The sequence below is a fragment of the Neoarius graeffei genome, chromosome 12 (assembly GCF_027579695.1).
Source record: "Neoarius graeffei isolate fNeoGra1 chromosome 12, fNeoGra1.pri, whole genome shotgun sequence".
Lineage (NCBI taxonomy): Eukaryota > Metazoa > Chordata > Actinopteri > Siluriformes > Ariidae > Neoarius > Neoarius graeffei.
Window position 1 is genome coordinate 66789940 of NC_083580.1, and position 25352 is coordinate 66815291.

At 42.8% G+C, this 25352-nt stretch overlaps 1 protein-coding gene across 2 annotated transcripts in view; it reads right to left on the reverse strand.

Annotated features, from left to right (window-relative positions):
- Window positions 1–25352, reverse strand: part of ppp3ca (protein phosphatase 3, catalytic subunit, alpha isozyme) — a 145942-nt gene that overhangs the window by 87945 nt on the left and 32645 nt on the right. For both annotated transcript variants that reach the window (XM_060935186.1, XM_060935185.1), the window contains exon 2: window positions 7894–8094. In XM_060935186.1, coding sequence (XP_060791169.1) covers window positions 7894–8094 — 201 coding nt within the window. The remainder of the gene's footprint in view (window positions 1–7893; window positions 8095–25352) is intronic.

The window sequence follows — 25352 nt, forward strand, 5'->3', positions numbered from 1 at the left end:
TCGTGATAACGTGCACTTATGTACAGAATCAACTTATATTGCTGCATTCTGACTGTTTACATAAAATGTGTGTATTTTTTATATGTTTTTAATGGTCCAGAGGGGAGAAGAGAAGATGTGTTAAGGTCCAGGTGTGTGTGTGTGTGTGTGTGTGTGTGTGTGTGTGTGTGTGTGTGTGTGTGAGAGAGCATGCAGGCTGCACACTGGAGTGAGAGTGAGAGAATTTGTTTTATTCTGAGAAATTTCCGAGTGATGTAAAAGTGTTTATAATGCAGTTTTTGCTCATGAATGTTCTGTATATTTACCAGTGAGTTTTTGCATTTTAATGGAAGCATCTTTATGAGCTGTGTGGCTCAACAAATTTATTCGGGTTTTGTATTCTTATTTTCTTTATTTTAAAGATAGCCCCTACTGTTGTCCAGACTCCACATCACCTCATTTGTTTAGTTTATTTTATTGCATAGTTTGAGGCTGGAAGTTAAGGGCAGAAAGGGAGGAAAATATGATATTGTTTTGTTCACAATGAATTGTGCTAAACCCTCAGAATTATAAAGTTAACGCTGCTTTATTGTCCCCCCAGCATATAATGTGGGGTGGGGGGGTGGGGGGGGGTTTGGATAGCTATTGCTTTGTCCGTCTATTCGTCCGTCCGCCTGTAAACATTTTAGTTTCCAGAGCATAACTCAAAAACTCTTAGGAATTTTTTCACGAAACCTGTCAGTTAAGTGCCTAGAGGAGTTGTGCCTTTTGACATTTTTGGATTTCTGTGATTTTTATTTTTTCTGTATTTCCATGGCAACCAATTCAACTTAGGAAAATTTGGAGTGGGGTTTCATGTGGGGGCCAGGTGGATACGTCATCTCCTGACGACTCTTGCTTTTTTAAATGCAGTGGGGGAATAAAATACCTACAAATTTTTTTTTTGCTGTGTCCAGCCTTATCTTTCCTGACCTGGCCCACAAACATTTGCATGAAGCAAGTATATTTGTCCACTCCCACTCACCAATACATGAAAAATACCCCTTTAAGGTACATGTTGAACAGATTTTTTTTAAAAAGTGCAATTAATTTGCAAATAATCACGATTAAATATTTTAATCGATTGAAAGCCCTAGTATTTTCTCAATACTACAGCAGCCAACTGTGATTCAAACCTTATTCAACATGCTCAGAGACTGTATCTTTGACCTTACATTTGTGACAGCATGACTGCATGTGAAAAATTACCATGAATCTAGCAAGGACACAGTGACGGCTGTCATCAAACTGCCAACTCTCCTAAAACTTTTCACTTACAGTGGTGCTTGAAAGTTTGTGAACCCTTTAGAATTTTCGATATGTCTGCATAAATATGACCTAAAACATCATCAGATTTTCACACAAGTCCTAAAAGTAGATAAAGAGAACCCAGTTAAACAAATGAGACAAACATATTATACTTGGTCATTTATTTACTGAGGAAAATGATCCAATATTACATATCTGCGAGTGGCAAAAGTATGTGAACCTTTGCTTTCAGTATCTGGTGTGACCCCCTTGTGCAGCAATAACTGCAACTAAACGTTTCCGGTAACTGCTGATCAGTCTTGCACACCGGCTTGGAGGAATTTTTGCCCATTCCTCCGTACAGAACAGCTTCAACTCTGGGATGCTGGTGGGGTTTCTCACATGAACTGCTCGCTTCAGGTCCTTCCACAACATTTTGATTGGATTAAGGTCAGGACTTTGACTTGGCCATTCCAAAACATTAACTTTATTCTTCTTTAACCATTCTTTGGTAGAATGACTTGTGTGCTTAGGGTCGTTGTCTTGCTGCATGACCCACCTTCTCTTGAGATTCAGTTCATGGACAGATGTCCTGACATTTTCCTTTAGGATTCGCTGGTATAATTCAGAATTCATTGTTCCATCAATGATGGCAAGCCGTCCTGGCCCAGATGCAGCAAAACAGGCCCAAACCATGACACTACCACCACCATGTTTCACAGATGGGATAAGGTTCTTATGCTGGAATGCAGTGTTTTCCCTTCTCCAAACATAACGCTTCTCATTTAAACCAAAAAGTTCTATTTTGGTCTCATCCGTCCACAAAACATTTTTCCAATAGCCTTCTGGCTTGTCCACGTGATCTTTAGCAAACTGTAGATGAGCAGCAATGTTCTTTTTGGAGAGCAGTGGCTTTCTCCTTGCAACCCTGGCATGCAAACCATTGTTGTTCAGTGTTCTCCTGATGGTGGACTCGTAAACATTAACATTAGCCAATGTGAGAGAGGCCTTCAGTTGCTTAGAAGTTACCCTGGGGTCCTTTGTGACCTCGCCAACTATTACACGCTTTGCTTTTGGAGTGCTCTTTGTTGGTCGACCACTCCTGGGGAGGGTAACAATGGTCTTGAATTTCCTCCATTTGTACACAATCTGTCTGACTGTGGATTGGTGGAGTCCAAACTCTTTAGAGATGGTTTTGTAACCTTTTCCAGCCTGATGAGCATCAACAACGCTTTTTCTGAGGTCCTCAGAAATCTCCTTTGTTCGTGCCATGATACACTTCCACAAACATGTGTTGTGAAGATCAGACTTTGATAGATCCCTGTTCTTTATATAAAACAGGGTGTCCACTCACACCTGATTATCATCCCATTGATTGAAATCACCTGACTCTAATTTCACCTTCAAATTAACTGCTAATCCTAGAGGTTCACATACTTTTGCCACTCACAGATATGTAATATTGGATGATTTTCCTCAATAAATAAATGACCAAGTATAATATTTTTGTCTCATTTGTTTAACTGGGTTCTCTTTATCTACTTTTAGGACTTGTGTGAAAATCTGATGATGTTTTAGGCCATATTTATGCAGAAATATAGAAAATTCTAAAGGGTTCGCAAACTTTCAAGCACCATTGTAGCTGTCTTTTGTGTTCTTCTTTAGCTGCACTCTTAGTTAAGTGAAGGTTTTGTGAGAGCTTCAATCAGGTGAGTTTATTTTTGTGTTTCAAGTCACTATTTGTATATCTCTCTCCTTCTGTTGTCATGTTTGGGACTCAAACTCTCTGTGCTTAACTCTCTCTCTCTCTCTCTTTAGCTCTTTGAGTCAAAGCCAGTTTTGGGATGAATACAGCAAAAAGCACTTCGACTTGGGCAGGACATGAAAGCAGTACATGGCAGTTGTAAACTGAGGCAGTGGAAACAGGAAATGAGGAACAGTACACTGACATGCCCTTTGCATTCAGTTCCATAAAACAGGATCCTTGAGAAAGAAAAAAACATTGACTTGCAGAACACACATTACTTGCTGCACACACTGAATAGCGCAGGCTCAGTCCTGATAAACCAATTCACTCCAGTACACGTTTATATGTTTCCTGCTTGTACATACCTGGTCAAATGTGTAACAACTGTAATAAATGTGGATTACAACACACCTGAATGTGCATTGAATAGGATCCCCAGACACAGTATTTTCTAATGATTTTCCACTAGTACCCCTTTTCCACCAAATCAGTTCCAGGGCTGGTTTAGGGGCAGTGCTGGTGCTGGTTCACAACTCGTTCAACTTGCGAGCCAGCTGAGAACCAGTTTGCTTTTCCATCGCTCGCAGTGCTAAGAGAAGACACGTCATTACGTCGCTGTATATGTCAGTTACGTCATTGTATACGTCATTACGTCGCTGTATACGTCAGTTACGTCGCTACGTTTGCATAAACCTTGGTGCGAATATCGAAGCAAAAACAACGCGGAAGAAGCAGCAGCAGCAACAACAACAATAATAATAATGGATTACTTCGCGTTTGTACAGCTACTGCTTCTCGTCGCTTAAAAATGGCGATATTTCGCGGTCTTGTTATTGTTGTCGGTCTTAACAACTCCGCACCCCCGCTGACGTAAGCGGTTCTTTCCTCTGGCCCAGCAGAGAGTTGGTGCTAGCCTGGAACCAGTTTTTCTGGCCCCAGAGCCAGTTCTTTGTCAGTGGAAACAGAAAACCCGGTTCCAAACTAAGCACTGGCCCCGAACCAGCCCTGGAACTGCTTTGGTGGAAAAGGGGCAACGGAGACCAACTGGTCTGGGCAATACAATCACAGGCCCCAGAGTCCATGCGGCTGCACCGCTGTGGCATATTCTGTGATGCAAATTGCCGCATTACGAATCCTCGTTTCAGCCAGCATAATATCAACATAGTTAATGCAGTGCCAAGTTTTCCTTGTTAAATGTATACTTACATGGTACTTGGTTAATTAATTGCAACTGATTGAACCAAATGATAAGACATAACTTGGTTTAAAATTTGGTCTCCCAGTGAAGCTGGTTTGGCATTGACTAGGAGACCAAATCTGGCCACTGGGAGACCATTTGGTCTCCCCGTAACTATGTTAAAAATGCTCTGTACCCCAGAGCAAAGCTAAGTAGCAGTATGCTGAGCATACACACTGTGTGTCCGACCCACAGGGGTAGAAAAAAAGTCCAGAGAAACTGTACTTAAGAAGAAGGATAGGAACTGTGTCAAACTCTTACTCAATCAACATGAGATGTATGGAGGCAAAAATCTACTTGCATGAAAGTCAAAACCTATTTGCATTTAAATACATGCAAATATTCAAGAGTAAAAAGTATCATTTATTTAAACTAATGAAAATATCTCAGACAAACCCATAATACTGTTTGCTGGTCAGCTCATGTTTAATAATCCCTTTCAGGGCTTTCTGCAGAAAAAAATATCAGAGTGGTGCTACTGATGTGGAGCCCAGCCCGTAAAGGCTGGCCCTCGCCTGGAGGGCTCTGATGGCTGCTAGGAGGGTCTGGGGGCATGCTCCCTCTGAAAATTTTGAAATTAGAGACTTCAAATGGTGCATTCTGGTGACATCTAGGGCTGATTTTGGCACAATTCAACATTATTAAATTTGCTGTTTTTATTTTATTTTTTTTTATCTTGTTAAATATGCAAGGGGCAAAATTTAAAGGGTAAAATTAGATTTGAAATGAAAACACTTCGTATCACACCTCTTCATTTTCCAATTCCAGGATGCCAGGAACAGAATCGAGGTAAAATCACACAACAGCGCCATCTAGCAACCAGCGCCGAGAACGTGGTTTTATGTATGGTTGTGAATGGCAGTCAGTGCACGCAGTGAAACCATTTATTTTCACTTCTAGGTTGAGTACCAGAATAGTCTAGACCTATATTTTACAATATCTTCCGATTTCGCTAGTTATTATTCATTTTTAGAGGGGAATAGGAGATATTTAGGTGTGGAAAGTACTCTGCATTGTTCAATTTATGGTATTCATATATATCATCTCATTATCTCTAGCCGCACTGATGTCGCACAGCGTGGTGGAGTGCCGCATATCCACGCTTTGGGGAAAGTCATGCCTTTGGAAATACTGCTAAGACACATGAACAACAAAACCACATATTCAACTAGCTACCTAACCTAAACTAAGGTACAAAACCTAACTAGCTAGCCAATTTAAATGGTAACTGAAGTCATTTTTAAACTTACTTTATTTCTTAATTAACGTGTTATTCAATTACGTTTTCGGTTTTAGTAACCTTATATCATGACTTGCATTGGCAACTAATTGCAATTAAATATTATACTTATCGGCCTATTCGGTTTTTAGCCATGTTGAATTTAGTTTGTTTGGTCCATGGCAGGCGTCGCTTATCTGCACAATCTTCACGAGACTTGTGCAAGACTTCAAAACGTGAAGTGTCAGCCAGGTGTCAGTGCCGCCATTTTGAAAACTGTTTTCCAAATGAAATATTGCACAAAAACGAGTTTAAATGACGATTACTGCCTACTTTTTTCAAACTTTCCTGATTGCTATCAAAACAAACAAAACTTCCGGCTTGATTACATCAGCATTCGAAAGAAGGCGTGCGCGTCTTTTGACAACACTAGCAGATGTTGGTCACTTTGATTTCTGCTGTACGTTTTACTTCCGTCCTACGATGTCTCGCACAGGTCTCAACGATTCGTTTACGGCCGTTGCTTTGATATATGGACTGATATATTACATAGCATATTTCAAACACTCATAACTTGCTATAGCAATGACAAAATAGCTATCAAAAATGCATTCCTATATTTAATAAAATGAGAGAAATAGAATTTTGATAATAAAAAATTTGCCTTCAGTTCTCCTTTAATGAGTGTAAAATTACAAAATGTCTGCATTGTTAAAAAAAATGAAAAAAGAGAGAAAAATCTCATATCACTGAAGTTCAAATGCACTAGAAATTTGAGTCCCTGTTTGCGGTTATAATAACCATTAGTCCTCTGGGAAGGCTTTCCACTAGATTTTTGTGCGTGGCTGGAGGGATTTACTCATTCAGCCACAAAAAACATTAATGAGGTCAGGCACTGGTGTCAGGCAAGGGGGTCTGTGGCTCACCTGGAGTTCCAGTTCATCCCAAAGATGTTCAATGGGGTTGAGGTCAGGGCTCTGTGCAGGACATTTGAGTTCTTCTATTCCAAACTTGGCACTCCATGTCTTCATGGAGTTTGCTTTGTGCACAGGGGCATTGTCATGCTGGAACAGGTTTGGACCTCTTAGTTCCGGTGAAGGGAAATTCTAATGCTACAGCATGCAAATACATCCTATACAACTGTGTGCTTCCAACTTTGTGACAAAATATTTGAGAGGAACCACATATTCGTTAGTGTGATGGTCAGGAGCCCACGACTTTGGTCATATACACTGTCAGAAATAGGGGTACAGTTACAGTCGGAGTCCATTTCTGTTCCCCAAGTTACAATCTACACTAATATACTCCCTAGGGCTCATTATTGATCCTTATGGTAACTATGTGTACCTTATTAGGGTCAAAAAGGTACATATATATGTTCCCAAGCAGTATATAAAGGGTATAAATAAGTACCTTAGTGGGTACTGCCCCAGTGACAAGCCATTGTACCCCTAAAGGTACAATAATGTACTTTATTTTTTGAGAGTGTAGTGTATGTTGTCTCTTGGAAATTTAATTGAATAAAAAGAGTTCAATAATAGTTCAGTAAAGTACAAATCTTCCAAAAGAGCACCTAACAGTAACATGGTAAAATTCATTTGCATATTTTCCACTCCTGCTGATCCATGGCCTTTATGTCACTTACATCCTTTTCATTTGTTTTCACAGTAAGAACATGAAACATGCTTTCTCGCACACTGCAGTATAGTGGACGGAAAAGCAAACCACATTTTCACAGATACAAGGTTCTGGAAAAAAAATCATATTTACCTGCAAGGAAGTCATATTTTATCTGTTTAATAAAGAAATACATCCACGTGAAAGAACTAGCCAATTAGTTTGTTCATAAACAACAACGGTTTGCACCATGACTAGATGAATAATGGTGTCGTTCGCTAAGATATGAATATTTCAGAGTGTTTAATGGTACATCTGGGATGGTTTTTTTTCCTAAATATTTTGTCCTCACACTTTTTCAATTTCATTATAATTTTTGATGGAGCAGTTTTCGACACATAAACACGTTTTTTGTTTCTGGACACTTATTTCCATGTTTCAATGCTTCTGCTGGTGAGTCAAACACAAAAACACCACAAAAAATGTAGCAGCTTCCTTGCAATTAAGTGTTAATTTTCTCAGTACAGCTTGCTACTGCAAGCGCTTGAAGCATGGGAATGATAGCCAGCTCACTGTCACCCCTTATCCAACCGAGTAAAAAGCAATCAAGATAACTTCATTTTCCATTAAACCACCGAAACCCCAGAACAGCATTAAAGAGAACTCTCGAACACACCTCCAAATCAGACAGAACTAAAGGACGGAAGAAATTCAGGACCCTCAAAACAAAGGCATGTATCAGATCAGATCTCACATACAGTCATTTTCAATATGGCAGATGGTGAGACACAACATAAAGTCTCTCACCTGTCACAGGTGCCTCGATGTCCAGCATGGTCTTCTCCTGGCGTAAGATTGCAGCGCCCTCGTTGATGATGCGCAGGGCCACGGCTTCCTCGACTCGGCCCTCTTTGGTTAGGTGGGCTTTGAGCAGGTCCACCCGGGGCTTGCCCTCACAGTCAAACACCTCCTTCATAGTGAGGCGGTGGCTCAGAGGAAAGGGCACGGCTAGGAAAAGGGAAGGAGAGAAAGAAAGAAAAAGAAGAAAGCACAACTTTATTCATCGCACACTTGTGAAATTCCTCTCTGCATTTAACCCATCTGAAGCAGTGAACATGCACACACACGTGAGCAATGAGCACACACACATACCCAGAGCAGTGGGCAGCCATGCTAACAGCGCCCGGGGAGCAGTTGGGAGTTAGGTGCCTCGCTCAAGGGCACCTCAGCCCAAGGCCATCCCATATTAACCTAACTGCATGTCTTTGGGCTGTGGGGGAAACCGGAGCACTCAGAGGAAACCCAGGCAGACACGGGGAGAACATGCAGACTCCACATAGAATGGCCCCTGCCGGCAGTTTTTTTTTCATCTCATCTCATTATCTCTAGCTGCTTTATCCTGTTCTACAGGGTCGCAGGCAAGCTGGAGCCTATCCCAGCTGACTATGGGCGAAAGGCGGGGTACACCCTGGACAAGTCGCCAGGTCATCACAGGGCTGACACATAGACACAGACAACCATTCACACTCACATTCACACCTACGGTCAATTTAGAGTCACCAGTTAACCTAACCTGCATGTCTTTGGACTGTGGGGGAAACTGGAGCAACCGGAGGAGACCCACGCGGACACAGGGAGAACATGCAAACTCCGCACAGAAAGGCCCTCGCCGGCCACGGGGCTCGAACCCGGACCTTCTTGCTGTGAGGCGACAGCGCTAACCACTGCACCACCGTGCCGCCCAGGAGGTTATTTATCAAATCAATTTGTGATTACGGATACAGTGACAAAAGTTGCAGAAGTATTCACTCTCCTTAAACCTTTCCACATTTTATAGGCTTACAACCTGGAACTGAAACAGACTTGGAATTATATGCCAAGAACGTACACAAAACAACCCATGAATAGTGAAATGGGGGGGGGTTTTGCAAAATTGTTGTTGTTGTTGTTGTAAAATTACTAGCTTCCCTTCACCTCATGTTTTTTTTTTAGCTCATCCGGCTGTAGGCCAGGATGCGATCATGCATCGTCCGTCCGTCATCCCTCTGTCGTCGTCTGTCCACAGTTTACAAAAATCACTACTCCTTCTACAGGACTGATCGGATTTCGATCAAACTCACATACAATGCTACCTAGGTGGGTGTGTATAAAAGTTGTCAAGACGATGGTGCCACCTGTCATATTTATGATTTTATGGGGTCTGAAATTTTTTTGGGTGACTCGTCACATTAAATGCGACTCTTCATAAACTGCTGGGACGTTTATACTGAAACTCACCCAGAAGACTCTAAAGGCATATTCTAATAAGAATTGTTTACCAGGTGGTGCCACCTACCATGGATGCGGCTACACAGGGGTCATATGCAATTTCACAAAAATCGCTACTTCTCCTACAGGAGTGATCGGATTTCAAACTCACACACAACACAAGTGGCCGATATGAGCTACAGCCTCATTTTAGCTGCTTTTATTTTTTCTCCTATTAATCTGTTTTTTACCTCATCACAGAATTTTGGTTCTCTAGGCAGAGTCATGGTTGGGCAATATTTATTTATTTATTTTAAATAATGGATTTTGTGTGTGTATGTTCATTGCTTGTGATTTTTTTTCTTTACATATATATATATATATATATATATATATATATATATATATATATATATATATATATATATATATATATATAACCAAACCCTGATTGATACTATCCCAGATTTATTTGGATTACTCCTTGGTCTTGTATAGATATACTCCCTGACAAACTCTGGGGCCTGACAGAGATCACATGGCAGTTTAATTGCGCACAGATTTTCTCCATTCAACTAATTTTGTAGCTTTTGATGTCAACTGAATGCATGAGCCCTAATTTCAGGGTTTCACACCAGTGGCAGAGTTAATACTTATCCAATCAGAACTTTGACCATGTTTATTTGTAAATACTTTTGCAACCTAACTTGATTTCACTACTTAAATATTAAATATTATCAGCTATAGCCCTGTGATGACCTGGCGACTTGTCCAGGGTGTACCCCGCCTTTCGCCCGTAGTCAGCTGGGATAGGCTCCAGCTTGCCTGCGACCCTGTAGAAGGATAAAGCGGCTTGAGATAATGAGATGAGATGAGATGAGATGAGATGAGATTATCAGCTATTAGATTCACGACTTATAATTTCATTTTCAATTTAATCCGTTTCATTTGCAGATTGTATCACTATGAAATGTCCACTTATATCTGAGCTCTATCTTTTAACCACAGCTCCCAAGCACTTGATTTCAATATTAGGCTCGTGCCTCTGTTTCTCAGGAGAATGTGTTACAAAATACAAGAAGAACATGGCTTTTTGAAGAAGCCTTTGTTTGTCACATATACATTCCAGCACAGTGAAATTCTTTCTCTGCGGATTTAACCCGTCTGAAGCAGTGAACACACATACCCAGAGCAGTGAGCAGCTGCGCTACAGTGGCCAGGGAGCAGTTGGGGGTTGTTCATTCCCCACACATTTCCAGCTGGTCCAGGGAATCAAACCGGCGACCTTTTGGCCTCAGACCTGCTTCTCTAACCTTTGGCCACGGCTACAAGCCAGTCACATTATTCTATCTAATCAAATCACTACGTACATGTTATAGGCATTATTTTTTGTTGATCTCAGTCAGAACTTGCTGAAATTACGTGACCTGCAGAACAAGGATTAAACTCATACAATCCATCAACTGCTCAAATCTTCTACCTGTGGTTTCCTGCTCTCTCAAAGCATTTGGTTATGAGATAAAACCAAGACCAGAGGAAATACAATTTTCTCAAAGAGGGGATAGGACTACACCTTCTTTTCTCATGAGAGGATCAAGAACTACATACTTAAAAGCTATGGGACTGAGGGGCCAAAAAGAACCAGGCAGGTAAGTCAATAATGACTCCAACTCATTAAAGACTGAGGGTTCTGGATTAGAGTGTAAGCCTTATTGGTTTCAACAAAAAATAGCCTCGATGAGGCTGTAGCTCATACCGGCCACTACTGTTGTGTGTGAGTTCGAAATCCCATCAGTCCTGTAGGAGGAGTAGCGATTTTTGCGAAATTGCATACGACCCCTGTGTAGCCGCATCCATGGCAGGTGGCACCTCTTGGTGAACAACTCTTGTTGGAATATGTTTTTAGAGTCTTCTGGGTGAGTTTCAGTTAAAACATCCTAGCAGTTTAGGAACAGTCATGTTTGGTGTGACGAGTGTAACGACCTTCTCTTTGTCTGCTCCAGGTGTAGGTGAATGACGGACTGGACCCAGGGGATTTCTCAGTGGCTTTTATTGCTTGCCTGCATTCACACATTAATATAAACAATGTTGGGCTCCATGTCGCGACTGCATGCATGTCTTCCAGCGCAGGGAAATCTAGCTGGGATACAGGAGCTAGCAACTATTGCTGCATTACTATTGCTGGATTACTTAAAAAAAGCTTCATAAAGCATTATGTGAAATAACAGCTCACTAATATTTATGCAAGCAATAGTGTGAAGTAGACAGGATAAAATAACAGGCAATATCTGGCACACTGAATAATCGTATAGTTTGTATAATAACATGAACATAACATTGGCAATACATACACATTCTTAACCATATGTAATGCATATAAAACACGCACCTGCATTCACACATTAATCTAAACAATGTTGGGCTCTATGTCGCGACTGCATGCATGTCTAAAAATAGCATAAAACCAAAATTAGTCAGGACCATGCTTAAGTTATAGCGTGGCGTGATTGGCGCCAAAATACACTTAAACTTGTTTACAATTTACATAGCATTTCATTCGTTACAATTTCAGAAAAACCCGTTAGTACACCTTATATACATCAATATGCATTAAACATTTTGTGGATTGCACACGTTAATTTACTAAAATATCAAAGTTGTACTCAGAGCGCTTCCAAAGCATGCTTACCTTCCAGCGCAGGGAAATCTAGCTGGAAGGTACGGGTAGCGCGCGGACCCAAAAAGCATAAGTGTACACATGAACGAGCAGTCGCGCAGCCCCATATTCAACAGTGGTGAATGCAGGACGACACCCGAAACCTTTACAAGGAAACCAATCAAAAAGTATAACATTACAATAATACTGTATGTGCTCTACAATTTTGTACAAATTCACCTCACATACCAAAGGCCATTATTAACTCTGTTACACCCACCCCCACTGAATTCTGGACAAAATTACATACTTTCAAAACACCATACTAATGTCTCATCTGACGTTATGGAACAATACAAGACCGACTCTAGAAGTATCCCTTAAGGATGCAGTGGACAGAGAGCAGTATCAAGGCCCTCCGACCCAACCACCGGCTATAGAATGCCTTACACATTCTACACTCGCCCAGAACTGTCAATACACATATCAATAAGTATAAAATTTTAATAAATCACTAAAGAGATGTACAAAAAGGGATGAAGAAAGACTCATGCCCTAAGAGCTTGAACTACAGAGCTGCACACAGTTTGAACATTTTGCTGTAAACGTCTAGTAACATCCTGTCCAGCTATTGTGTAAAGAAGCCTGTTAACTGGTCGAACAACACGACCTAGACGTGTGGTGTGGTGCAAACTTTTGTTCAGTGTGGTCAGTGTCACTTAAACGGTCAGAAGTCGCTACCGATAGAACTGTATGGTGATCACTAACAGTTGAAGCATCGTCCCTAACAAAAGTGTCAACCGTGTGTGAGTTGTCAGAGTGTTCAGAGTGCGTGTCTTGAACTTTGTCAGTCAATATGTCACTAGTCAAATCGGCAGATGATTCAGAAGACTGTTGACTTGAGGCATTCAGGCAACTGACCCATTCTCTCGTTCTCTCCCCAGGTACAGGTGGGATGTCTGAGTAATTGTCAAGGCCGGAGATGCTCATGAGGCTACACACATCGTCTGCTGCACATTGAGACTCATGTAGTTGAGCAGGCGCTTGATTCTGAGTGTGTTCGGGTGTCACTTGACCTGGAGCCATAGTACAGGCAGAGGCAGAGGAAGAGGATTGGACGGAGGACATTGAGAGACCAGACTGAGAGGCATGGTGCATATCTTGAACTGGAAGGAAATTCACTAACATCAGTAGATTATGGTGGACAACCCGCTCGCGCCCTGTGACAGTGTCCTGTATCTTGTATGTGTGTGTTTGGGGGTTCAACTCAGTCACAGTATAAACAGTAGAATCCCATCTGTCAGCCACTTTCCTCTTTCCTCTCTCTTTTTTATTAGCCACAAGCACTCTGTCTCCAATTTCAATGGTTGGCCCTTTCGCTGCCCTGTTGTACAGTCTTGCTTGTCTGCCTTGTTCTTTTGACACATGTTCTTGAGCAATTCACATGGCCTCTTTCAAGTCCTCAGACAGCTTTGTGACATACCTGCCAAAGTTGGTCACCTCAGGGTCAGACAAAATATTTCCGAACAGGATATCAACTGGAAGGCGGGGAACCCTCCCAAACATTAAGTAGAATGGCACATACCCAGTAGTCTCATGGACAGTGCAATTGTACATGAATGTGAGAGTTTGTAAGCGTCTCGGCCAGTCTTGCTTTGACTCAGGGGGAAGAGATCTGATCATACTGCCCAAAGTCCGATTAAAGCGTTCAACACTGCCATTTCCCATCGGATGGTATGGGGTAATATGGGACTTTCGCACACCAGATAACTGTAGAAGTTCGGCGATCAATTCACTTTCAAAGCTTGGGCCCTGGTCACTGTGAATCCTCTCAGGGAGCCCATAGACACAAAAATACTTCTCCCAGAAGACTTTTGCTACTTGCTTGGCTGATTGGTCTTTGCAGGCAAAAGCCTGGGCCAGTTTGGTAAAATGGTCGGTTATTACTAAAACATCTACAGATTTGTTGTGCGAATCTTCAGCTGACCAGAAATCAATGCAAACAAGTTGCAGTGGTCGGGAGGTGACAATACTTTCAAGAGGAGCTCTTCCTGCGGGTTCAGTGACCTTACTCACTATACAGTGCTGACAATGACGAACATACGTCCTCACATCTCTGTCCATGTGCAGCCAAAAAAATCTTTGTCTGGCAATGCTCAAGGTTCTTGACTGACCTTGATGACCTGCACTGTCATGTACCCCTTTCAAAACCTCAGCCTTCAGGCAATCAGGAACCACAAACTGATGGCATCTTGTCTTTGAAATCTGATCACGTGACACTCTGTACAGGACGTCATCACTCAGGACAAACTTTTCCCAGTGTTTCAGCAACCTCAGGACTTGACCTGTCTCCTGTGCTCTTTCACGTCTGGATGGTCTCCGGGACCTTTCCACATAAAAACAAATTCGAGACAACGATTTGTCTTTGGACTGAGCATCTCTCAGATCGTCAACAGAGAAGGCAGGCAGGCTGGGCAAATTGTCAGAAATTAGCTGAGGCAGGTGACACACAAGTGCTGTCGCATGAGTCTTTGCTCCAGAGGTCCATTCAGTGTGTGACTGGAGAACACCAGTGACTTCCTGTGCAGAGAGAGACTGTGCTGGCAAGTGAAGGGACTGGGCATTTGTGCTTACGAGACGGGTTAGCTTTTCTGCCATTACAGACTGGTCGGTAGATTCCCTGAGAGTCTGTTGAACAACTGTGTCAGACAAAACGGCAGCTTCTGTAGCAAGGTCATGAAGTGGTTCACTAACCAGTCTGTAGCCAACACTGCAAAAAGGAACATGGCTGAGGGCATCGGCAACAGTGTTTCTTGGGCCTGGCACATATTTGATGTCAAAATTGTAACTGGCTAGTTTCGACACCCATCGCTGCTCACAACAGTTAAGCTTAGGTTTCATCATAATGTGTGTCAGTGGATTATTGTTGGTCCACACAGTAAAGTCATGGCCTTTCAACCAATGGCTAAACTTGTCACAGACTGCCCATTTCAGTGCAAGAAACTCTAATCTATGGGCTGGATAGTTCTTCTGTGACCGGGTCAAAGACTTGCTAGCAAATGCAATTGGTCTAGGCACTGAGTCACCTTCACGCACTTGAGATAAAATGGCTCCAAGGCCATCCAGTGACGTGTCTGAAGACAGCAAAAATGGTCGGCTAAAGTCAGGGTGGGCCAAAATGACAGAATGTATGAGGGCTTGTTTGAGTTCAGCAAATGCCCGGTCGTGGTCAGGGGTCCAGTCAGCCGACCTCAGTTTGCGGCTCACTACAGCATCTTTAGTCTTTCTGCCTTTCTTTTGTTTCTGGCCAGCCAGCAGTGAGAACAGAGGCTTTGCAAGGGCTGAGTATCCCGGGATGAAGTGTTGATAAAAATTCAGCATGCCAAGGAAAGACCGCACACACTTCTCTGATGGCGTCACCCCGTCAGCTTCCATCAAATCAGTTACAGCCATACTGCTTATGCTCTCAACTTTGCTGGGATCTGTCGAAACTCCATGCTCATCGACAATGTGGCCCAGGAATTTGACAGATTTCCTCAAAAAGTGGCATTTCTTAGGGGCCAGTTTCAGATTGTGGGCACGGAGTCTACTGAACACCATTTCAAGACGTGTGAGGGCAGAGCTTTCATCAGGGGCAAAAATCAAAATATCATCCAAGTAGCATAACAAACTTAAAAAATTTTGATCACCAAAAATGGCAGTCATCATTCTCATAAAACTTCCAGGACTGTTACAGAGCCCCTGGGGCAGTCTGTTGTACTCGTAAAGGCCCATAGGTGTAGTGAATGCTGAGTATTTCCTGTCATCCTCATGTAAGGGCATGTTATAAAAACCTGAAGTCAAATCCATTGTGCTGAAGAGTGAATTACCACCGAGTGCTGCCAAGCAATCAGCCTGATGTGGCAGAGGGTGAGCGTCTTTCAGAGTTTTCTTGTTCAGCCACCTAAAGTCAGTACATACACGCAAATCACCATTCTTCTTCCAGATAAGGACTAATGGTGAGGCATACTCGCTTGTTGACTTTCGAATTATCTCTTTTTCTTCCATTTCACTTAAGACTTGGCATAGCTTTTGGTACTGGCTCAGTGGCACCCGTCTGAAAGGAAGTCTGAATGGCTTTTGGTCAATCAAGTGAATTCTGTGGACAAAGTCTTTTGCCTTGCTGCAATCAAGGTGGTTGCATGAGAAGATATCCTGGTAGCGAACAATGAGTTCAGACAACTTTTCTCTACATTCAGACGACGCATCACACAGGCTGATGTCTAGCTCACCTAGGCCAATGGACTGTAGCTTCTCCTCAGCGTATTTCACATCAGGGCAGACAGGAGGAACTGGCATGTCAGAAGTGCTCTGGTGACCATTGACCAGGTCTAAATCTTCCAAAGCAACACAGGGCACCAGGTCAGCAAGCTTGGCGTTGCGTCTCAAAAACATAGGCTTTTCAGAGACATTCATCACTTTCAACGGAACCCATCCATCTGCCCACAAGGGAGCGACAACTCTGGAAACCATGAGACCTCTAGGTGCAGACCGTGCCGACGTAGGTTCTGTCATTGCTGCACTGCCAGGGGACACTCGTGTGGGTTTCGGCAGCCTTCCCCACAGGAGGTATTCACGGCCGGGTTCAAGACAGGTGGCCGAGTTGCAATGAACTGTGCCTATCTTGTCAGGCATTTCACCATCACGCCATCTATGCAAGCCAGCCAGCATGGAGAGGAAATGTTCGGTTTCAATGTCGGTGGATGATGGTGCAGAAACTGCTGTCCAATATGAACTACATTTCTTTGACTCACGCAGTATGTGTTTTATTACATTGGTTCCAATAATTAGGTCATCATGCTGTCCTTCAACGACAATTGTAGGCACTAACATTTTGCAGTTGTTCACTTCCATGTTAATGTTGAATGCTGACTTCGGACAGACCCGTCGACCCCCAACACCAATGAGTGTCACATCTGTGGAGAATCTGTCTGCTTCACAGACAGCCCCAGCCAAGAGTAGGTTACTCATGGCAGTATCACTGACTGTACACGCCATTGAGCCACTATCCAGCATACCCCCCAGAGTCACAAGGCCACCCACTTTCACCGGTACATAAAACAAACTGTCACTGCCACCTACAGTCTGAGTGTTTTGATATACAATGTTCATCGATTGAGCTTGAGAAAAATTGTCAAAATCAAAAATATTGGTGTCTAACGAGTGGGAGTAGTCTTTGCGACCTGTACTGCCTCCCCCTGAATACAGGTCATCTAGTTTCCCGAAGCAGGACTGAACTGGGGCGGGGCGTTATTTGGACAATGCTGCTTTGAGTGACCAGGGGCCAGGCACTTGAAACAGAGATGATCAGATTTGCAGTGTGACAGGGTGGAGTGATTTGCGCCCCCACAAACCTTACATGGTGGTGAGCTGAAAGGGCTGGAGTGTTTCTGACTACGCTCAGGACTGCGTGGCTCCACTCTGGCCAAGACTCTCTCAAGCATGTTCATCATGCGGCCAAGGACGCCATCATCGAGCTGCTGAGTACTCTGTGGTGGTGTGATGTGTTGAGGGCGTTGGACCTGCCGCTGTGGGAGGTTACGCTGTGGACGCTGAACATGCTGCTGGACACAAGCAGAGCCTGAGCAGGAGTTGGAAGTGGCATCATAACATGGCGGACAAGCTGACTGGGGTTCTGTCTCAGAGTGTGTACAAGTGCGTGGATCATTGTCAAGAATTGCTGCCGGGTAACTTTTCAGCTGTGGGACACTGCAAGACATAGCACACGCTCCTGATTCTCTTTGGTACTCATCTATCCTGAGCTGAATGTCTTTAGAAGTCCACTCACTGACAGGCTTGCATTTAAAGATAGAAGAGAGCTGTGGGTCAGGACAGTGCTTTGCAAACATTTGTGCCACTTCTCCACTTATGTTCTCCATTCTCCTACCCTGACGATGCAATCCCTCATCAGCTGTGTCTGCTGCTTTGTTTAGTCTAATCCAGTAGTCAACTGGATTTTCTTTTGGCTTGGGCAGTGTAGTGTAAAAATCTTGCAAGGGAAGTGATGATGAAGACTGACTGAAATATTGCATTAAGATGTCATATATGAGGTCTGGGTTTTGCTTCACATCAAGTGTGTCATCACTCCTCAGGGCTACTTTAACAATGTCCCTCGCCTTTCCTAAAAGCCTTCCTTGTATCTCATCTGCCTTTTCAGCTGTTGTGTAGGACTGTTTCCTGAGGTCAGCTTTTGTCATGGCAATCCATTCTTGAACAGAATATTTGTCAGAGCTATTTCCCCTAAAAGTCACAGGTTCTCAGTTAGTCTTAACATGGACTACTACTGGCGTTGTGTTTTGTTGTGTTGACCTTGGAGTCGAAACAGTCGCTGGTTCGTCAGTCAGATGTGTGTCATGTGTATGAGTGCGATCAGTAAACCCAGAAGAGAAAAGTTTAGCTACAATGGAGTTACCTATTTGCTCTCCCAGTTGGCCTACCATATCAGTTAGGTGTTGCATGGCAATGCTATCACTCACTGGAGCAGAAGTATGTGCATCCTCCTTCAAAAACTGTTCACTAGGAGACCAGCTTGGGCTCACACTATGCCCCTTGCTCCTAACATCACCAACATGTTCTTGAAGACCACCTGCCCCCTTACTCCCATACCCACTAGTGTTAGCATTAAGACTATCACAGTGAACACCCCTGCCCATACTCAGAGGGAAACCCTTAAACCCATTGCTCTGACTGCTATGCCCTTCAGCCATGACAATTTCGAGCAATACACTATTAGAGACAAAAACTGAGAAAATACAAAATGACTAATACAGAATATTACTGTCACAATACTTGAAATACACTCAATACTAATTGTAGTTTGATGTGGGAAAATTTTTTCAATATATCAAAATAGTACATTAAGATAAAGGATAAACAGCTAGACACTTGATGTGGATACACATGAGATTTAAAACATTTGCGAATGCTATTTTAGAATACCCCCTAGCGGTCATATAAAATCACCAGAACATTCCACGCAGCACCCTCGGCGACCTGCTTGCGAAGCTGATCCAGGCGATCCAGAAGAGGTCACGGCACCAGTGTAACGACCTTCTCTTTGTCTGCTCCAGGTGTAGGTGAATGACGGACTGGACCCAGGGGATTTCTCAGTGGCTTTTATTGCTTGCCTGCATTCACACATTAATATAAACAATGTTGGGCTCCATGTCGCGACTGCATGCATGTCTTCCAGCGCAGGGAAATCTAGCTGGGATACAGGAGCTAGCAACTATTGCTGCATTACTATTGCTGGATTACTTAAAAAAAGCTTCATAAAGCATTATGTGAAATAACAGCTCACTAATATTTATGCAAGCAATAGTGTGAAGTAGACAGGATAAAATAACAGGCAATATCTGGCACACTGAATAATCGTATAGTTTGTATAATAACATGAACATAACATTGGCAATACATACAGATTCTTAACCATATGCAATGCATATAAAACACGTACCTGCATTCACACATTAATATAAACAATGTTGGGCTCTATGTCGCGACTGCATGCATGTCTAAAAATAGCATAAAACCAAAATTAGTCAGGACCATGCTTAAGTTATAGCATGGCGTGATTGGCGCCAAAATACACTTAAACTTGTTTACAATTTACATAGCATTTCATTCGTTACAATTTCGGAAAAACCCGTTAGTACACCTTATATACATCAATATGCATTAAACATTTTGTGGATTGCACATGTTAATTTACTAAAATATCAAAGTTGTACTCGGAGCGCTTCCAAAGCATGCTTACCTTCCAGCGCAGGGAAATCTAGCTGGAAGGTACGGGTAGCGCGCGGACCCAAAAAGCATAAGTGTACACATGAACGAGCAGTCGCGCAGCCCCATATTCAACAGTGGTGAATGCAGGACGACACCCGAAACCTTTACAAGGAAACCAATCAAAAAGTATAACATTATAATAATACTGTATGTGATCTACAATTTTGTACAAATTCACCTCACATACCAAAGGCCATTTTTAACTCTGTTACACGAGTCACCCAAAATTTTCAAACACCCATAAAATGTTAAATATGACAGGTGGCACCACCGTCTTGACAACTTTTATACTTATCAACCTGGGGAACATTCCATATGAGTTTGATCAAAATCTGATCACTCCTGTAGGAGGAGTAGCGATTTTTGTGAAATTGCATGTGACCCCTCTGTAGCCTCATCCATGGTAGACGGCGCCACCTGGTGAACAACTCTTGTTGGAATATGTCTTTAGAGTCTTCTGGGTGAGTTTCAGTGAAAACGTCCGTTTAATGTGAGGAGTCACCCAAAAATTTCAGACGCCCATAAAACTGTAAATATGACGGGGGCGCCACCATCTTGACAACTTTTATGCACACCCACCTGGGGAACAATGTACTGTATGTGAGTTTGATTGAAATCTGATCAATTCTGTAGGAGGAGTAGCAATTTTTGTAAATTGTGGATGGACAACGACAATGGACGGACGAGGCGTGATCGCATAAGCTCATCCGGCCTGGCCTACGGCTGGATGAGCTAAAAACTAGAACGCCTCAGAGTGCACTGTGTGAGTGACTGCCACTTAAAACTCAACTACTTATTAATTAACATGCATGGTCTAACACAGATGATGGAAATCATCTAAGATGGAAGTTAGAAACAAACACTGGAAATGAAAAGTGCAATTATGGACAGGGCTGAAACAAAAGAAGAAAGAAGGAGTGAAACTTTGCCGGAAGCAGACTCTATAACTAACACATCATCTATCAATGCCAAATAAAATCTAATATATTCAAGCATCCTTCTCAACATAATAATACAGTAAAAAGCTAAAGCAGGACTTTTTAAAAAATATATATATTAGCGTGATCATAAGGGCGCTTTGTCATGAATGGCTCATTGCTGAAAACAAATCCTTAAAGGGGAACTAGTGTCATTTTTAAACTTGCTTTATTTCTTAATTAACGTGTTATTCAATTACGTTTTTGGTTTTATTAACCTTATATTATGACATATTATATTACACTTATCAGCCTTTTTGGTTTTTAGCCATGTTGAATGTAGTTAATTTGGTCCACGGCAGGCGTCGCTTATCCGCGCGATCTTTACGAGACTTATGCGAGCCTTCAAACGTGATGTGTCAGTGCCACCATTTTGAAAACTGTTTACACAGCGGCCAGATCGCCATCTCATCTCATCTCATCATCTCTAGCCGCTTTATCCTGTTCTACGGGGTCGCAGGCAAGCTGGAGCCTATCCCAGCTGACTACGGGCGAAAGGCGGGGTACACCCTGGACAAGTCGCCAGGTCATCACAGGGCTGACACATAGACACAGACAACCATTCACACTCACATTCACACCTACGGTCAATTTAGAGTCACCAGTTAACCTAACCTGCATGTCTTTGGACTGTGGGGGAAACCGGAGCACCCAGAGGAAACCCACGTGGACACGGGGAGAACATGCAAACTCCGCACAGAAAGGCCCTCGTCGGCCACGGGGCTCGAACCCGGACCTTCTTGCTGTGAGGTGACAGCGCTAACCACTACACCACCGTGCCGCCCCAGATCGCCATATCATTCCAATTTAGATTAATTTCGAGATTTGCCAGCTTCATCAGTGATGGAGATTATTCCATACGACTTCGAACCAACGTGGAGTAGAGAAGAGTTGGAAAGACGACAGGATAAGGACAAGTCCGTCGTGCTGGTATTTACGTCATTACTGTCGCACAATTAAAACGTGCCAGATCAGGCGGCTGGTGGGTTTTCAAAATAATAAATACATGCATGCATGTATTTTTGTGATAAATACATATTATACTGAGCGCATTTCCCACATAATCCTCACTAAGGTTTCAGACAGCACTACAAAATGGCGTTCCCACTATATAGTGCCCTATATAGTGAGTAGGGAGCGATTTCGGACACAGGGAAAACTTCCGGCTTGATTACGTCAGCATTCGTAGGAGGGCGCGCGTCTTTTGACAACGTTGGCAGATGTTGGTCACTTTGATTTCCGCTGTATGTTTTACTTCCGTCCTACGATGTCTTGCACAGGTCTCAGCGAATCTCGTTTACGGCCATTGCTTTGACATATGGACCGCTATATTACATAGCATATTTCAAACCCTCACAACCTGGTATAGCAGTGAAAAAATAGCTGTCAGAAATGCATTTCTACATTTAATAAAATGAGACAAATAGAATTTTGATAATAACAAATTTGCCTTCAGTTCCCCTTTAAGATCACACATGCTTCATTAGTATTATCATTCATTCACTGACATAAATGAACAAAGTAAAATGGCCTTTTCGCATTGAAACAATAGGAGTGCTTCAGCAAACAGGGTGAATGACACTCTACAACAATTGCTTACACTGCCACCACATGAATTATTGATAAAGCAGTAGTAAAACTGTATGCTGATACTCAGTTGAGTAACATTTTCGGTTCCTGATCAGACACAGAGTGCAATGTTGAACATGGTGCAAAGAGTGACTCATTATAAAATGTGTGCAGCGATGATGGAGCTTCAACAAAGCATCCAAATGGTGACTTATTTACGCGCGTGTGCTGGTGCTGATGAGCCGCACTGTAATTACAGAGTGTGGTTACAGGATCGATGAACACGAGACAAAGCAGCTTTGAAATGGATGACGCGGTCACCATTTGTATAAATGATATTGGTAAATTTGTAAGAATGGAATGATAAAGAATAGGCGCTAGACTGAAACTGTGGTCTTTATATCTGTGAAGGGAAGTGTGTAGATATCTTAAGCTGCCTAAGACAGTGAAAAGAGAACTAACCTTGGACTACCTTTCTGGGCGGCATGGTGGTGTAGTGGTTAGCACGGTCGCCTCACAGCAAGAAGGTTCGAGCCCAGTGGCCGACGGAGGCCTTTCTGTGTGGAGTTTGCATGTTCTCCCCGTGTCTGCGTGTGTTTCCTCCACAGTCCAAAGACATGCTGTTAGGTTAACATGGTGCGGCCTTGGGCTGAAGTGCCCTTGAGCAAGGAACCTAACCCCCAACTCCTCCCCGGACACTGTAGCATAGCTGCCCACTGCTCTGGGTATATGTGTGTGCTCATTGCTTACTTGTGTGTGTGTGTGCATGCGTGTGTTCACTGCTTCAGATGGGTTAAATGCAGAGGATGAATTTCGCTGTGCTTGAGTGTCCATGTGACAAATAAAGACTTCTTCTTCTACAGAATTTGGTTACAAACCCCTCAATATTCAACAGAACTGATAACGAAGTAGACTGGTTATTACAGGTGTCACAGAAATATGACTCTAGGCCAACTGTGGCCCGCGACCATTTTTAATCAGCCAAGAAGTAAGTTAAAACTATGCTGTTATAGGATGACAGAATGATGTGATGCGAGTGATGTGACTTAAAATGGTCAAGCGTATCAGCATTTCTCATTCTCATCTCATTATCTCTAGCCGCTTTATCCTTCTACAGGGTCACAGGCAAGCTGGAGCCTATCCCAGCTGACTACGGGCGAAAGGCGGGGTACACCCTGGACAAGTCGCCAGGTCATCACAGGGCTGACACATAGACAGACAACCATTCACACCTACGGTCAATTTAGAGTCACCAGTTAACCTAACCTGCGTGTCTTTGGACTGTGGGGGAAACCGGAGCACCCGGAGGAAACCCACGTGGACAACATGCAAACTCCACACAGAAAGGCCCTCGCCGGCCATGGGGCTCGAACCCGGACCTTCTTGCTGTGAGGCGACAGCGCTAACCACTACACCACCGTGCCGCCCCATAGCAGCATTTCAAATGTTATATTTAATTTATTTCATAATTTTGTTTTAATTATTCTCTTCTAATTTATTTTGTCCTCATTTTCTATCAAATTTGCTTCAGAAATGAAAGGGTTACTGTCCTGAAAACATTAAAATAGCTATCCAGTAGGATTTGTTTGTTTGTTGTCTCTAGGCGGAGAAGAGTTTAGAACTGGCTCACTCATTGGTTTGGACTTCATTGCCGGGACAGAAGGCCATGGCAGCGTATGTTTATGTAGGAAGTGACAGATGAATTAACCAATCAGATTTTGATTTATAGTGGGAGGGACCAAAATTTTTTCGCCCTAGGCCTTCTCAAAGGCCAACGCTAGCTTACCCGCGAATTGACACCATCAGCGCAGCAGTGAAGTCACCTTCCAGTCGGTGTAGCATTCATCAGTAGTGTTAGCGAATGCTAATAAAGCAGTCAAGCCAGTGTTATAGAGAGTAAGTAGCACAGGCTAATGACCAAGAAACTGATTCTGTCTCCAGACTCTTCTTCCACACACGCTCACCACAGTATTTTTCACTCAGACTTAAGTATTTATTTCCCTCTGTAATTTACTTAGTTACTTTTAAATTCAACATCAACAGCTACACACAACTGAGCGACCTGACAGCCTGCTGCTAATCCCTTGCAAAATCCTTTGCCCTGTTGCTTTTTTAGTGTGTCTGGATAAGGTTTGACTGAGCTCAAGTCCCAGCTCTAATAGTCTCAGTTCACCACCATTATTTCTCCAGAACAGTATCACTGGAAGTGTTTTATTAAATAGTAACTGCCAACAATTACCATTTTTTTTTTTTGCTTGTTTAAGAAGGATACAGCCTACATTTAACCATGTACAGTGGTGCTTGAAAGTTTGTGAACCCTTTAGAATTTTCTAGATTTCTGCATAAGTATGACCTAAAACATCATCAGATTTTCACACAAGTCCTAAAAGTAGATAAAGAGAACCCAGTTAAACAAATGAGACAAAAATAGTATACTTGGTCATTTATTTATTGAGGAAAATGATCCAATATTACATATCTGTGAGTGGCAAAAGTATGTGAACCTTTGCTTTCAGTATCTGGTGTGACCCCCTTGTGCAGCAATAACTGCAACTAAACGTTTCTGGTAGCTGTTGATCAGTCCTGCACACCGGCTTGGAGGAATTTTAGCCCGTTCCTCTGTACAGAACAGCTTCAACTCTGGGATGTTGGTGGGTTTCCTCACATGAACTGCTCGCTTCAGGTCCTTCCACAACATTTCAACTGGATTAAGGTCAGGACTTTGACTTGGCCATTCCAAAACATTAACTTTATTCTTCTTCAACCATTCTTTGGTAGAACAACTTGTGTGCTTAGGGTCGTTGTCTTGCTGCATGACCCGCCTTCTCTTGAGATTCAGTTCATGGACAGATGTCCTGACATTTTCCTTTAGAATTCACTGGTATAATTCAGAATTCATTGTTCCATCAATGACGGCAAGCCGTCCTGGCCCAGATGCAGCAAAACAGGCCCAAACCATGACACTACCACCACCATGTTTCACAGATGGGATA